The sequence below is a fragment of the Aethalodelphis obliquidens genome, unplaced genomic scaffold (assembly GCF_003676395.1).
Source record: "Aethalodelphis obliquidens isolate GAN/ISIS:26980383/991018 unplaced genomic scaffold, ASM367639v1 scaffold1, whole genome shotgun sequence".
In the NCBI taxonomy this organism is placed as follows: domain Eukaryota; kingdom Metazoa; phylum Chordata; class Mammalia; order Artiodactyla; family Delphinidae; genus Aethalodelphis; species Aethalodelphis obliquidens.
The window spans coordinates 59,112,259-59,129,296 of NW_020837945.1; the positions used below are offsets into that span (position 1 = coordinate 59,112,259).

General features: G+C 37.0%; 1 protein-coding gene across 1 annotated transcript in view; it reads right to left on the reverse strand.

Moving 5' to 3' along the window:
* Positions 1-414: 414 nt before the first annotated feature.
* CD200R1 (CD200 receptor 1) overlaps positions 415-17,038 on the reverse strand; it is a 35,083-nt gene continuing 18,459 nt past the window's right edge. The window contains exons 3-8 of the mRNA XM_027104733.1: positions 16,058-16,117; positions 10,736-11,053; positions 10,369-10,620; positions 2,906-3,011; positions 2,148-2,187; positions 415-1,478 (exon numbers count right to left, since the gene is read on the reverse strand). Coding sequence (XP_026960534.1) covers positions 1,338-1,478; positions 2,148-2,187; positions 2,906-3,011; positions 10,369-10,620; positions 10,736-11,053; positions 16,058-16,117 — 917 coding nt within the window. The 3' untranslated portion in view covers positions 415-1,337. The remainder of the gene's footprint in view (positions 1,479-2,147; positions 2,188-2,905; positions 3,012-10,368; positions 10,621-10,735; positions 11,054-16,057; positions 16,118-17,038) is intronic.

The following is a 17,038-nucleotide window of genomic DNA, read 5'->3' on the forward strand; positions in this document are numbered from 1 at the left end:
TCATAATTAAAATGTATATTTAATAATATTAAAAATGATTAATATACACATTCCCAATATTTTATTCCATAGAAAAATGTAGAAAAGGGTCATGTCATCCCATGGCTATTCCCTTAGCACATAGATCATATTTTATAAATATCCCAAGTCCTCCATAATGCATATTTAGCTGGTTATAAAAATTTGTTATTTGATAAATGCATCACAGTAAAGTGCACACCATAAAAATACACATTTCCAATTTATCACATCTGCAAAACTATTAGGCATTAAATAGCAATACCTCTATAGAGATATAAGTTCAGAAGAAGCTAATGTCCTCACATGTCTGTCCTCCCTCTCTCCCTCCCTCCATCCCTCTCTCCCTCTCCCTCTCTCTCTCTCTCTCTCTCTTTCACACACACACAAGCATTAAAGAAAAATATAAATTCAGTTTTATTAAATAGTGAAATTCTTATTATAATCTTATATTAGCTAACAGTAGGTTGGCATTTTACAGATATTAAAATAACAGAAAAGGCACATTCAAACAGCGTTGGAGGGAATGTAAATTGACACAGTTTGACATATTAGTCAATACAAGAAATGCACAAACCCTTTGACCTGGCAATTTCACTCAAGGAAATTATCTTACAAATATATTCAAATACATACAAAGAGATATAGTCACAAGAAACATTCTATGTAGTATTGTTTATAATAGCAAAACAAACAAAGCTTAATCTAAATGTCCACCACTAGAGTTGTGGTTAATTAAATTAAATTCCATTACATACAATGGAATTTTTTGTAACCATTAGGAAGAATGAGGTAGCTCTGCTTGTGTTGATATAAAAGATCTTCAGGATATATTACATTATTAACTTTCTGTAAGTACAGAACAAAACTATGGTATGTCCCCATTTGTGTCTTGACAAGGATATGTGTATGTATATATAAATGGACATATAAGTGCACACATATACCATGCACATATAGATATGACATATGCACATAGAAATTTTCTAGAAGATTACATAAAAACTGTTGGTTAATTGTTCCTTCTGTGGAGTTACTTGAGGTAACTCAGTTTTCATCATCTACTGTATTGAACAATTTGAATATTTTATCATGAGCATGAGCTTTCTTTGTAATAATATCAGTTCTTCAAAGAACTACATAGTAACAGCTAAAATTCTAAAATTTCAAACTTATAAGGATATGAATGCAAATCCTCTAGAATGTCTCTGTCTTCTAAGAATCTTTGAAAAGCTAATTTCAAAATAAGCCTTCCATTCCAGATCTCCAAGAAAATCAAAACAGTATCTGTACTGTATCTTGATTCATTTGTCCTGGTGCTACACTTCAGGAACATATACAGTATGGAGACTCATCCCATCAACTTCACTTTGTAACACCTTAGACATCTTCACCCTGTTTGTAGTATCATAAAGTGGATTGTTCTTCTCTGTGTAGCTGGCATAGGGCTGCATTTCATCCTAAGAAATAACCCAAAGTTAAAATCAATTCAAAAAAGCCAGAAATCAGTAACCACTTATGTTTTTCTAACAAGGGCCCACAGCTTTAGTGTCTACCAATAGTAGTCTCTGGGCTTACATGAACATAAGAGCAAGACTTTTCTAATATTTTATCAAAAAATTATTGATTATTTAAGTCTCAGTGTGACATGATAACAGTTGTCTGAAAGTAGGAGTGGAGAAGAATGGAGTGATATGAGAAGTATTTCAGAGGAGAGTGTCAAAGACTTAGTAAGCTATTGGCTATAAGAGATTATAGAGCTGGATAGGTTTTAAGCTTGGGTAAGAGAGAAATGATGATGGTATTGAAAAAAGGAAGTCAAGAATTAGAGCTGGTTTAATGGGAGAGGAAGTACCAATTCAACTTCTCCAAAGATTACAGCCCAAATGAGGCAAACATTATGTCTTTTGTAGGATGCAGTTCTTGAAATAAAAATATGGATTTGGAGTGTATATAAATAGTACTTGGTGGATAATTAACAGAATAAGTACACCTGACAGCACTGTAAAGTTAGAATTTTTGCTTTTTAACTAAAATACTAATAATGATGCAAATTACAAATTATGTGACTAGATTTTCAGACTACATAGCTTAAAAGTTTATAAATATTCTTTTTAATCTTATCTTACCTCCTCAAAAACTGAAGTATGTTCTGTTTTTTTCAATTTTCTGCAAAAATAAAAATTAGCTGGAGTGAATGTCAAAACATTATTATTCAGATTGAAAATGGAAAAACAAAACAGTATGCTATTGACAATTGTGGTTCATTTTGATAGAAGCCTTAATAAATCAGAAATGAACTACCAGAAATGAGTGAAGAATGCTGCTTGTAAGTTAATTCGCCCAAATAAGATAATTCTGGATTTTGGAAAAGGAAGTGAAATTATGCAAAGAAGTTTGATGTAATAGAATATATGTGACACCTCATATTTGGTGTATGAAATGAATCACTGTAATTCTTTTCTCAAATAGAAAATAGCATGCACTGTCTCCCCCAAGATCCTGCCCTAAGTGGACTATGCTTGCATGTCTAATTCACTATGCTTGCATGTCTAAGTAACCTAGAAAAATCCCCCTCGTCATTAGTGTAGTCCAAGTCTGTTATTTTCAGGACACACTTATTGATTATGAGAGAACTGAGGTTAACATCTTTTTTAAATTTTTATTTTATATTGGACTATAGTTGATTTACAATGTTGTGTTAGTTTAAGGTGTACAGCAAAGTGATTCAGTTATACATATACATATATCGATTCTTTTTTACATTCTTTTCCCATTTAGGTTATTACAGAATATTGAGCAGAGTTCCCTTTTTACCCAGTCAATTCCATTTTTTGACTCTTTTCTAATCCAATAAAGCAGGAGAAGAGAAAGCATCAGTCAGTACCTGCAGCCACTGATTTTCAAAACCCAAATGGATCCAACGATGACCAAGATGATAAAAATAGGGGGAATGATACGTAAAACTCTTAAGGGTGCTGATGTTTTGGCATCTGTAAATGTAGACACAAAAATGTATGATTTACTATTATTCAGCAGTAGAAAGAAATGAGCTATCAAGCCATGAAATCATGGAGGAAAATTAAAAGCATATTACTAAGTGAAAGGAACCAATCTGAAAAGGCTAAATACTGTATGATTCCAACCATATGACATTCTGGAAAATACACAACTATGGAGTAAAAAGATCAGGGGTTGTTAGAAGTTAAGGTGGAAGGAGGGATAAATAGGTGGAACATAGAGGACTTTTATGGCAGTGAAACTACACTATATGATAGTATAACGATGAATACATGGCATTTATACATTTGTCAAAACTCATAGAATGTGCACCTAGAATGAACCCTAATGTAAACTATGGACTTTGAGTGATAATGATGTGTTAACGTAGGGTCATTCATTATAACAAAGGTACAACCGCGGAGCGGGGGATTTAGATAGACAGGGAGACCATGCATGTGTAGGGTCAAGGGTTATATGGGAGCTCTGTAGTTTCCACTCAATACTCCGTCGTCATAAAACTGCTCTAAAAAATAAAGTCTGTTCTCCAGGATAGATCATATCTTAGGTCACAAATCAAGCCTTGGTAAATTTAAGAAAATTGAAATTGTATCAAGTATCTTTTCTGACCACAACGCCATGAGACTAGATATCAATTACAGGAAAAGATCTGTAAAAAATACAAAAGCATGGAGGCTAAACAATACACTACTTAATAATGAAGAGATCACTGAAGAAATCAAAGAGGAAATCAAAAAATACTTAGAAACAAATGACAATGGAGACACAACGACCCAAAACCTGTGGGATGCAGCAAAAGCAGTTCTAAGGGGGAAGTTTATAGCAATACAAGCCCACCTTAAGAAGCAGGAAACATCTCGAATAAACAACCTAACCTTGCACCTCAAGCAATTAGAGAAAGAAGAACAAAAAAACCCCAAAGCTAGCAGAAGGAAAGAAATCATAAAAATCAGATCAGAAATAAATGAAAAAGAAATGAAGGAAACAATAGCAAAGATCAATAAAACTAAAAGCTGGTTCTTTGAGAAGATAAACAAAATAGATAAACCACTAGCCAGACTCATCCAGAAAAAAAGGGAGAAGACTCAAATCAATAGAATTAGAAATGAAAAAGGAGAGGTAACAACTGACACTGCAGAGATAAAAGAGATCATGAGAGATTACTACAAGCAACTCTATGCCAATAAAATGGACAATCTGGAAGAAATGGACAAATTCTTAGAAATGCACAACCTGCCAAGACTGAATCAGGAAGAAATAGAAAATATGAACAGACCAATCACAAGCACTGAAATTGAAACTGTGATTAAAAATCTTCCAACAAAGAAAGGCCCAGGACCAGATGGCTTCACAGGCGAATTCTATCAAACATTTAGAGAAGAGCTAACACCTATCCTTCTCAAACTCTTCCAAAATATAGCAGAGGGAGGACCACTCCCTAACTCCTTCTACGAGGCCACCATCACCCTGATACCAAAACCAGACAAGGATGTCACAAAGAAAGAAAACTACAGGCCAATATCACTGATGAACATAGATGCAAAAATCCTCAACAAAATACTAGCAAACAGAATCCAACAGCACATTAAACAGATCATACACCATGATCAAGTGGGGTTTATTCCAGGAATGCAAGGATTCTTCAATATACGCAAATCTATCAATGTGATAAACCATATTAACAAATTGAAGGAGAAAAACCATATGATCATCTCAATAGATGCAGAGAAAGCTTTTGACAAAATTCAACACCCATTTATGATAAAAACCCTGCAGAAAGTAGGCATAGAGGGAACTTTCCTCAACATAATAAAGGCCATATATGACAAGCCCACAGCAAACATCATCCTCAATGGTGAAAAACTGAAAGCATTTCCACTAAGATCAGGAACAAGACAAGGTTGCCCACTCTCACCACTCTTATTCAACATTGTTTTGGAAGTTTTAGCCACAGCAATCAGAGAAGAAAAGGAAATAAAAGGAATCCAAATTGGAAAAGAAGAAGTAAAGCTGTCACTGTTTGCAGATGACATGATCCTATACATAGAGAACCCTAAGATGCTACCAGAAAACTACTAGAGCTAATCAATGAATTTGGTAAAGTGGCAGGATACAAAATTAATGCACAGAAATCTCTGGCATTCCTATATACTAATGATGAAAAATCTGAAAGTGAAATCAAGAAAACACTCCCATTTACCATTGCAACAAAAAGAATAAAATATCTAGGAATAAACCTACCTAAGGAGACAAAAGACCTGTATGCAGAAAATTATAAGACACTGATGAAAGAAATTAAAGATGATATAAATAGATGGAGAGATATACCATGTTCTTGGATTGGAAGAATCAACATTGTGAAAATGACTCTACTACCCAAAGCAATCTATAGATTCAATGCAATCCCTATCAAACTCCCACTGGCATTTTTCACAGAACTAGAACAAAAAATTTCACAATTTGTATGGAAACACAAAAGACCCCGAATAGCCAAAGCAATCTTGAGGACGAAAGAAGGAACTGGAGGAATCAGGCTCCCTGACTTCAGACTATACTACAAAGCTACAGTCGTCAAGACGGTATGGTACTGGCACAAAAACAGAAAGATATATCAATGGAACAGGATAGAAAGCCCAGAGATAAACCCATGCACATATGGACACCTTATCTTTGATAAAGGTGGCAGTAATGTACAATGGAGAAAGGACAGCCTCTTCAATAAGTGGTGCTGGGAAAACTGGACAGGTACATGTAAAAGTATGAGATTAGATCACTCCCTAACACCATACACAAAAATAAGCTCAAAATGGATTAAAGACCTAAATGTAAGGCCAGAAACTATCAAACTCTTAGAGGAAAACATAGGCAGAACACTCTATGACATAAATCAAAGCAAGATCCTCTCTGACCCACCTCCTAGAGTAATGGAAATAAAAACAAAAATAAACAAATGGGACCTAATGAAACTTCAAAGCTTTTGCACAGCAAAGGAAACCATAAACAAGACCAAAAGACAACTCTCAGAATGGGAGAAAATATTTGCAAATGAAGCAACCGACAAAGGATTAATCTCCAAAATTTACAAGCAGCTCATGCAGCTCAATAACAAGAAAACAAACAACCCAATCCAAAAATGGGCAGAAGACCTAAATAGACATTTCTCCAAAGAAGATATACAGACTGCCAACAAACACATGAAAGAATGCTCAACATCATTAATCATTAGAGAAATGCAAATCAAAACTACAATGAGATATCATCTCACACCAGTCAGAATGGCCATCATCAAAAAATCTAGAAACAATAAATGCTGGAGAGGGTGTGGAGAAAAGGGAACACTCTTGCACTGCTGGTGGGAATGTGAATTGGTTCAGCCACTATGGAGAACAGTATGGAGGTTCCTTAAAAAACTACAAATAGAACTACCATATGACCCAGCAATCCCACTACTGGGCATATACCCTGAGAAAACCAAAATTCAAAAAGAGTCATGTACCAAAATGTTCATTGCAGCTCTATTTACAATAGCCCGGAGATGGAAACAACCTAAGTGCCCGTCATCGGATGAATGGATAAAGAAGATGTGGCACATATATACAATGGAATATTACCCACCCATAAAAAGAAACGAAATTGAGCTATTTGTAATGCGGTGGATAGACCTAGAGTCTGTCATACAGAGTGAAGTAAGTCAGAAAGAAAAAGACAAATACCGTATGCTAACACATATATATGGAATTTAAGAAAAAAATGTCATGAAGAATAAAGACGCAGACCTCTTAGAGAACGGACTTGAGGTTATGGGGAGGGGGAAGGGTGAGCTGTGACAGGGCGAGAGAGAGTCATGGGCATATACACACTAACAAAGGCAGTAAGGTAGATAGCTAGTGGGAAGCAGCCGCATGGCACAGGGATATTGGCTCGGTGCTTTGTGACAGCCTGGAGGGGTGGGATGGGGAGGGTGGGAGCGAGGGAGACGCAACAGGGAAGACATATGGGAACATATGTTTATGTATGACTGATTCACTTTGTTATAAAGCAGAAACTAACACACCATTGTAAAGCAATTATACCCCAATAAAGATGTTAAAAAAAATAAAATAAAATAAAATAAAATATTTATAAAAAAAAAAAAAGAAAGAAAACAAAGGAAAAAAAAATAAAGTCTGTTTAAAAACTATATATATAGCATGGTTCAAGAATGTCTCACAATACATGAAATTCATTTCTGTGATTTTATTTGAAAAACTTTTGATCCATTTATAGTTCAAATAATTGTTATAATTAAATTGTTTTATCATTTCAGACTCTTAAGTTTTCAAGACATCATCTTGTATCAGTATTTTATTGCTTTAAGGATTCATGTGGTGAATTCCTGTAAGAGAGATGTGAAATTTAGACCTCTCTGTTATAGTAATAGAGTGTTTCTCATCTCCAATATTCAGAAATAAATAGAGTTGTAAGGAAGCTATTTGGATAAATAACCCTAATTCTGAAGTCACCTTTCTTCCAGGGCATTGAAACTGAAATGAATGCATGGCAGCAACTTTAAACTATTCACTGACTGCTGGCAGCAATACAAAGTTCAATCTGATCGGAGGACAAGTCAACCAAGGAATTGCCAGCTCTGAGAGGTTTTGAGACTGTGCTCCTGGTGTTTCGTGAACGCGGCTGGGGCAGCAGAGGGAGGTAAGTGGAGGCCGCATCCAGTCCCTCCACCTTCCTTCAATACTTTGTTTTTAAACATTGGATTTTTATTTGAAAAAGAAGTTTGGTTTTGCATTTTAAAATGACCACATTGTTTTGAAACCCTCTCTTTCAAACTAATGGGCTCTCTTTTATTGGAAGTGCACTAGCACAGGTGAAGGTCCACCCTGCGAGGAAGACATATCTGCACTGGGTGGGAGTGGACTAGAGAGTCCCTCCAGTTCTGAGATTCTATAAATATGACATCATATTGTAATACTGGGTGGTCGGACTTCATACATAACCAGTGGCAATTACTCTTCTCAGTAAATACTGCTAAACTATTAATATGTATATAAAACTTTAAGAATACATATTAGAAAATTGTGGTTTAAACCCATTTGTTTTCCTCTTCTCCTTTCTTAACACTTACTAAAATATCAGCAGAGAATTTTTTAAAGTATAGACTTGCAAAGACAAAGAGAACATGGATGAAGACAAGAGCAGATGAAAGATTTCAGCTTGTTTTTAGGGTGAAAAATGAACAGAAGAATGGCCAATAATTCAGAGTGAAATAAGTATAAACCTTAGTGAACTCCAGGAAGACTCTAGAGTAGGAAAGACCAAATATAGAGAAGGGGGAATGTAGGGAGTGAAGCGTGGAGCTAAAGTCGGAAGCTTCCTTGAAAGTCTGTATTAAGAACAGATGGGCTGCCAAGTCTCCTCCCAGCCCATGCAACCACGTTATCACACCTTCCCTGATCAGCAGAAAACAGGAAGTGTGACCCAAAGAAGATGAACTGGAGAAACTCCAGAGTGTCAAGGATCCAGACATAATGGAGGGTGAAGATGAAGTGTCATTAAAAGAAAGTTGAGTTCTCAACAGTCATACACACACACACACACACACACTCACACACACTCCCCTCTCCTCCCTGCTCCCAGAACACTGATAGTCAGGATTATCCCTCCCAGGCAAGAGACTGGAGAGTTATTTTCTGCAGAGTCTGAATAGCCTCAGAGAAAAGACCTTCAGGTACACAAGGAAATAAGGAATCCCCAATTTTAAAACAATCACCTGTTTTCACCCTATAGAAACCTACTAGCTAACAAACCCACTCACAGACAATATAACTTCCAGTCAGCTCCTTAGTGTTCACTTTTAAGTGAACGGATAGCCAAGGAGTTATGGAAAGCCTTGTATGTGGAAGATAGATTAAAACAAACAAATGTCAGGAAGGCAGAAGGAACTCAGATTACACAGACGTGGCATCAACCAGAGGACTGAGGGAAAGAGAACATCCAGGACAATAGCTGTGCAGCATGTCTCGTGACCAACCAGGCCAGATTAGAACAAGAGCGTGTAAAAACTCAAGAAAGAATGTCTTCAAGGAAAAAAAAATGGAACTGAACTGACATTACCTAACAAATCTGACCATGTGGAAAGCAGTATTAAGAGGCGTTTTCTAGGGTTTTGTTTTGTTTTGTTTTTAGTGTTAGTGATAATTAATAATAGGTACATGCATTATTAAGGAAATGAAAAAGGAAAGCAATTAAGGCCAGGAAAAACAAAAGTTATTCAAAAATGAAAGTATGAGTTTATTTCTTGATTCAGAGCTTAACAAAACATACATGTTCAAAATAATGTAAACACTGGCTATTTAATTTAACCAAAAATTGCTATTTTACTACATATGAATGGTGAGGGAAGAGAAGGTAAAGTTAAATCCTCATCTACCATAAGAGGAAGTGGGTACACTAGGTTTAAATTTGCTATATTAAGAAATAGCAGCACAACCATGTTGTTTATAAAAACTGAGTCAATTACTAGAAGAAACACTTGAAGATCTGAAAGTACTTGTCTCTAGAGAGTTGTGTAAGAATGGAGAGGTGGGGTTGGAGAGGCAGAGAGATGGCTAACGTTTTTCATGGTAGCCCTATAGAACAACATAGACTTTAAACTATATGAGTTATGTTGATTAGAATAATATTTTTTATAACAAGAAATAAGAGTAGATGGGAGCAGAGAGTAGAGAAACTAAATTGTAATGAACCGAATCATAGATACTATTATAAGACATTAAAGAAATTTCACTGGAAGACCCTGGAGGAGAAAATTCTACCAGACTGAAATTCATGAAGATAATTTATGAGCAACGTTATTCTTCTAATAAAATAATATTTATTTGTTTAAAATTACCCATTATCCTTCTATTAAAACCATAAATATTTACGTAAAAGTACACTACACAAGCCAATTTAGTAGTACAGAAGAGAACATTAAAAGAAGAATAAATTGGGAAGTTCACTAGTGGCCTAGTGGTTAGGATTCGGGCTTTCACTACCATGGCCCAGTTCGAATCCCTGGTCCCAGAATTGAGATCCTGGAAGCTGTGCAGCATGGCCGAAAAAAAAAAAAAAAAAGAAGTAGAATAAACTGCATTTGATAATATGGCTTTTTACAATAAATTTTTGTATTATTCTTCCAGGCAATTTTTTTACTTTGAGGAGGAAAGGGAGATAAAGTGGAGGGTGGAAAGGACATCCTTGAATGAAATTTCTCTGCACACTCCTTTTTTCTTCTTAAGGTAACTCTTCTGAAAGAATGGAAAAATCAAAAACAAAACTAGAAAAATTACTAACCTTGATCCAGCTCTATGGACAGACTCTTGTTGCCAGTCAAGTGGGAGACAGAGCAGGACACATTAGGTACATGGCGGCCCTCCCAGTAGCATGTACTCTGGACGGTCACTGTGTCGTTGCCCCAATGACGTTTTTGCTCAGTGACACAATCTCCCTCTGGGGTCCAGGAGATCTGTGCAGCTGGCTTCCCTGCAACTGCCTTGCACACTGCAGTTCCATTCTCAGTTTGAACCAGGGTCACCTCAGGGGGCACTGCAGAAATGTAGGGGAAATGCTTCAGTCTTAACACACGGGACATGGAATTCGGAGATTTGTTTCAGCCCAAAATCTGGTTACCTGAAACACCACAATATATGACGTTCCTTACCTAACACTTGGAGGTGATATCCACGATGGAAATTCCCATTAGGTGTTACCATTTGACACCTGTAATACCCATCATGAGTGATGGCCACTGGATCAATCTGAAGGGCAGGATTCTCGTCAAGTCTGGAGGCCCAGGTTATTCTCTTGTCGGTGCAGTTTCCTCCCTTGGTCTCATTTGTATCACCCCTGAAGGCTCTGAAGCAGGGCAACTTGTCTCTGAGGACTATTTCCCATGTTGTTAGCAGTATACTTGTACACAGCTCAAGAGGGCAAAAGAGCACAGCCTTTGTACCCACTAGTACTGATAGTGAAGTGTTAACTGTACACACACACACACAGACACACATGCACAAATACAGAGAATAATAAGAGAAAAGCTTGATAAAGAATTTCAGTGTTAAAATTTATTCACAGCATATTACATGAAATTGTACTTGAACATTACTTAGCGAGGTCTTATTCCAGAAATATTAGACTTATGTAAGAAATTAACATTCATGAAGTATACATAAAGTATTAAACCCATCCAAAGATTAACCAACTTCCTCCAGTATTATGCATCATTAGGAAAACAACATGAATTATATATGTGACAAAATTGTTTAAAGTGTTATGAAATTAATTCAGGAGATTTGATCTATAAGACAAACAGATGAGAATGCAGAATCTAAGTTAAAAGACAAAGGCAGTTTTCTAAATCTAATCTTTTGGCTTCAGAGACTATTAGATTGATCATACAACTCGTGCTCCTCAGGGGGAAAAAAATGGAATAATTAGTGATGTGGTTTTCTCCTCCTAAGTTTTGATGAAAGTGAAAAATCAGTAACATCAGAACTAAACACCTATCCTTAAGGGTGGCAATTCAGACAAACATAAATGTGGAAAGATATGGTACTTTCATTAAAAATAGCTAAGATGGCAATCAGGCTGAACAAGGTGGAAATTATTTTGTTTAATTTTTATTCAGTGAATCACAAAATCAGTTAAATCAACAGATTTTATTTATTTATTTATGTAAAGAATAAAAATTTCCTTTATTCTTCCTAACACCTCAGATGTACTTCCTAACTCTACAAAACAATGAGAAGCACTTGCTCTGTCTTTCAGATGTAAATATGCACATTTAAGTATGTATTTACATACAAACATGCATATTTTAATTTATATATATATATATAAATTGAGATGTATATTGCATATCATACTGTGTATATTGTCCTAAGTCTTTTTCTTTTTTGTTGATATATAATAGACCTATCACCATATCAGTATATCTACATCGATCTCACTCTTCTTTTTATTAATTAATTTGTATTGGAGTGTAGTTGCTTTACAATGCTGTGTTAGGAAAACTGGACAGCTACATGTACAAGAATGAAATTAGAACACTCCCTAACACCATACACAAAAATAAACTCAAAGTGGATTAAAGACCTAAATGTAAGGCCAGACACTATCAAACTCTTAGAGGAAAACATACGAAGAACACTCTTTGCATAAATCACAGCAAGATCTTTTTTGATCCACCTTCTAGGGTAGTGGAAATAAAAACAAAAATAAACCAGTGGGACCTAATTAAACTTAAAAGCTTTTGCACCACAAAGGAAACCATAAACAAGACAAATAAACGACCCTCAGAATGGGAGAAAATATTTGCAAATGAAGCAACTGACAAAGGATTAATCTCCAAACATACAAGAAGCTCATGCAGCTCAACATCAAAAAAACAAACAACCCAATCCAAAAATGGGCGGAAGACCTGAACAGATATTTCTTCAAAGAAGACATACAGATGGCCGACAAACACATGAAAAGGTACTCAACATCACTAATTATTAGAGAAATGCAAATCAAAACTACAATGAGGTATCACTTCACACCGGTCAGAATGTCCATCATCAAAAAATCTACAAACAGTAAATGGTGGAGAGGGTGTGGAGACAAGAGAACCCTCTTACACTGTTGGTGGGAATGAAAACTGATACAGCCACTATGGAAAATAATATGGAGCTTCCTTAAAAAACTAAAAATAGGGCTCCCCTGGTGGCGCAGTGGTTGAGAGTCCGCCTGCCGATGCAGGGGACACGGGTTCGTGCCCCAGTCTGGGAGGATCCCATGTGCTGCAGAGCGGCTGGGCCCGTGAGCCATGGCCGCTGAGCCTGCGCGTCCGGAGCCTTTGCTCCGCAACGGGAGAGGCCACAGCAGTGAGATGCCTGCGTACCGCAAAAAAAAAAAAAAAAAAAAAAAAAAAAAAAAACTAAGAATAGAGCTACCATATGACCCAGCAATCCCACTACTGAGCATATAGCCAGAGAAAACCATAATTCAAAAAGACACATGCACCCCAATGTTCATAGCAGCACTATTTACAATAGCCAGGACATGGAAGCAGCCTAAATGTCCATAAACAGAGGAATGGATAAAGAAGATGTGGTACATATATACAATTGATATTACTCAGCCATAAAAAGGAACAAAATTGGGTCATTTGTGGAGATGTGGGTGGACCTAGAGAGTGTCATACAGAGTGAAGTAAGTCAGAAAGAGAAAAATAAATATCATATATTAATGCATATATGTGGAATCTAGAAAAATGGTATAGATGACCTTATTTGCAAAGCAGAAATAGAGATACAGACATAGAGAACAAATGTATGGATACCAAGGGGGAAAGCGGTGGGGTGGGAGGAATTGGGAGATTGGGATTGACACATATATACTATCGATACCATGTATAAAATAGACAGCTGATGGGAACATATTGTAAAGCACAGGGAACTCTACTTAATGCACTGTGGTGTCCTAAATGGGAGGGAAATCCAAAAGGGAGGGGATATATGTCTATGTATGGCTGATTCATTTTGATGTACAGTAGAAGCTAACACAACATTGTAAAGCAACTATACTCCAATAAAAGTTAACCAATAAATAAACAAACAGATTTTTAAATAATCTGTAATTTCTTTAGTTCAACCACCTCACAAAAATGAAAAATGATGATGCCAAGTGGTAAGAGATGCTTAGAAGTATTCTTCTAGAAAAAAAGTACTATAGTATATAAATACAAATCAATGCAAAAACAAGGATTAGTTTCCTCTGTAAATTTTCTATAAAAAGGATTTTATTGCAAGCATGTAATAGTATCAAATATGGCCTTTCAATGAGTTCCCCTTCCTTCCTATTCATTCACACATATACTCCCTGACAGTTTGCTGTGAACCTTGCTCACAGATTTTGTTTCCATACATTCGATAACATTATCAGGATTAAATATAGCATTGACCTATTTTTCCATATTTTAAAGTACAAATTAAGACCGGCAAGCATCTCCTAATGTAGAAGCTCACGCTTTCCCATAAGCTGACATGTGTACCTGACAGAAAGGGGTTTGCTGACAGGTGATTAGGTGTATCTGTCACAAGTCACCTGTAACGAAGGAGAGCGTCATTGATTTCATCAGTTTAACATAAACAGAACCAGCTGTGGTATGGCAAAATTTTTACGTGGATGAAGCTTATTTTTTCTAAACTTTGCATTTAACATTTCTTCTATCCTCTTTTGGTGTCATCTGCCCCCTCTGTGATGTACTCAAGCCTTTGCATTTCATGGCCAAATAAAGATCATATTACTAGATGAAGAGGGAGGATTTTAATGCAGATCTAAGAGGGCAGGTAAATCCATGCTCTTTCCATCACTCCAAGTGGCATCCCCTCATAGCAAGAAACTCCAATTTGGCAAAGGCTTGGAGAGAAGCAAGAACATGGCTTGTTAGAGAACTGCTAGAGGTTGGGTGTGGGAAGCATATATGTGCATAAGGGAATCGGGATTAAGATAAAACCAGAAAAGTAAGAGACTGGCGAGATAGCAAGTTGTGAATGTCCTGTTGTTCTTGGGATTTGGAAGTTTAGCTTATAAGCAATATAAGGCTTTAATATTTAACCTCAATATCTGACTCATTTTTGTAAAAGAAAGTTCTTGCTAATCAAATAAACATGTATTTGAACAGGGGCACAGTATCCGAAGAAGTAACTCTAATGGTGAGGATTCCAAGCACTGCAGATATTCTCTGTTCTTTCACCTTCCTCCATTCTATAAACTTCAGTCAATCACCCTACACCTATAATGATAGTTCTTATGTTAGTGTTATTTTTTCACCCTTTCTTCATCCTCTTCTTTCCTTTTTCATACCTGTTGTGATAAGTTACACAATGGCCGATACCTCTACAACACTCAGTGGGTTTGGCACCTGTCTGACAGATATATTCTCCATATGCTCCTGTGATCAGCTAGGGTGATTTCACTTCTTGCTTCACTGAGAAGATAGTAGATTCTCATCTCTGCTCCCAAACCAGCAGTCACATCCCATCTTTTCTGCATCCTTTGCCTACAAATATCTTCCAGTCTCATCTAGCCTTATGCACACTGACAAATCCTCATTGGCTTTGGGGCATTTCCTTTCTTTTCTCACAACCATAACCTAGATTAAGTCCTCGTTGCCATGTACCTGGATTGCTGCAAAGGCCTCCTAACTTCTGTCTCTGTCTCAAAACCCTTCTCCTTTCAGTTCATACCTTACACTGCAGCCAGTACATCATTCTGTAACACAGATGTGGTTCCCTCAACTCTAAAACCCTCCAGAGATCTCTCACTGCCTGAAGAATAAGTTCAAATGTCTTCATATTGGCTTTGAAAGCCCTCTTTTTCACATTGACTCACTTTGCAATCTTATCACCCACTACATTCCCCCAAACTGCAGAAAAAAACACCAAGCACAATTCCATTTCTATGTCATTTCTCACATCGTTTTCACTCTCTAAGGTGCCCTACACGATGCTCTTTTTCTATTAAAGTACTCTACCTTTAAGACCTGATTCACATGCTACCTCATCTGTGAGGCCTTCTCTAAGCCTTGGTGCTTAATCACCCCCTCTGTACACTCCTGGTACACTCGATGTGAGTGCTTCCCTCCTCTGCCTGTGTGATAACTGTGCTCCTGTCAGGGTTCCCCCACAAAACTGAGCTCCCTGGGCGCTCTCTGATAGTCTTGCTCATCTTTATGTTCCCCACAAAGCCCAGCACAGTGCCTGATAGAGAAAGCTCCACAGTCTTCCAGTGGAATTGAGCTGTTTTAGGGGAAGATGGGTGAGGTCGTTCAGGTCCCTCATCCCACAGCATTCAGATCACCATATTCTTCAACTGGGCACAAGGCTGGACTTGGTCCAGACCATCGACTATGTTTCTAAGGAAGCTCAACATTCCACGCTTCAGTGCTGGCCTCAAAAACAAACAAACAAACAAACAAAAACCAAAAACAGCATACTACCTTCTGCAGGAGGTGTTACAGTGCTCTGCTTTCTGTCCATAGATGAAGTAATTGTTGAAGCTAGAAAATATTCAGAGGAAAGTAGGTGAAATCAATTTTAGATATTTAAATGGAGTGGAAACCATTATTTCTCCACAAGAGCTTGTATACAACATGATAGAAAATCAACGAACCATAACTAAAATTACACAAAAATCCTTGAAAAAGAGAATTAGAAGCTGTTCCATCACTATATGGAAACATTATATGTGAAACATTATATGTGAAACATTATATATGTGAACATTTGAAAATTACATTTATAAGCTGTTAATCAATGATTCCCCATTTATGTGACACCTCATTTTATACGTAAAACTATTCTGTACAAGGTAACGCAGCCTCCACCCATTCCGTAGTCATAATGGATTCGTCCATCATGGGCACCTCACATGAGTTGGGCTGATGATAGTCCTTCTTCCAGATGCCACACCCTGATTAAAATGGTCTGGTCCAGTGGTAGGCACCTCACCCAGCAGGACAAATCAGAGTACTTTCTCAAGAATTTTGAAACCAGAATTGAGAAGAATAGTTCATCCGTCTTTCTCCCCCATTTTTCTACTGTGACGGTTAATTTTATGTGACAACTTGGCTAGGACACAGTACCCAGGTACCTGGTCAAACATTATGTGAGATTTTTCTGTGAAGGTACTTTCTGTCAGTAGACTTTGAGTAAAGTAAATTACCCTCCATAATGTAGATGGGCCTTATCCAATCAGTTGAAGGTTTTAATAGAAAAAGACTAACCTTCTGGGAAAGGGAATTCTGCCAGCAGTCTGCCTTCAGACTCAGACTGCAACTCTTCCCTGGGTCTCTAGCCTGCTGGCCTACCCTGCATATTTTGGACTTGCCAAACCTCTGCAATCGTGTGAGCCGATTCCTTAAAGTAACACAACCTCTCTCTCTCTCTCTCTCTCTCTCTCTCTCTCTCTCTCTCTCTAT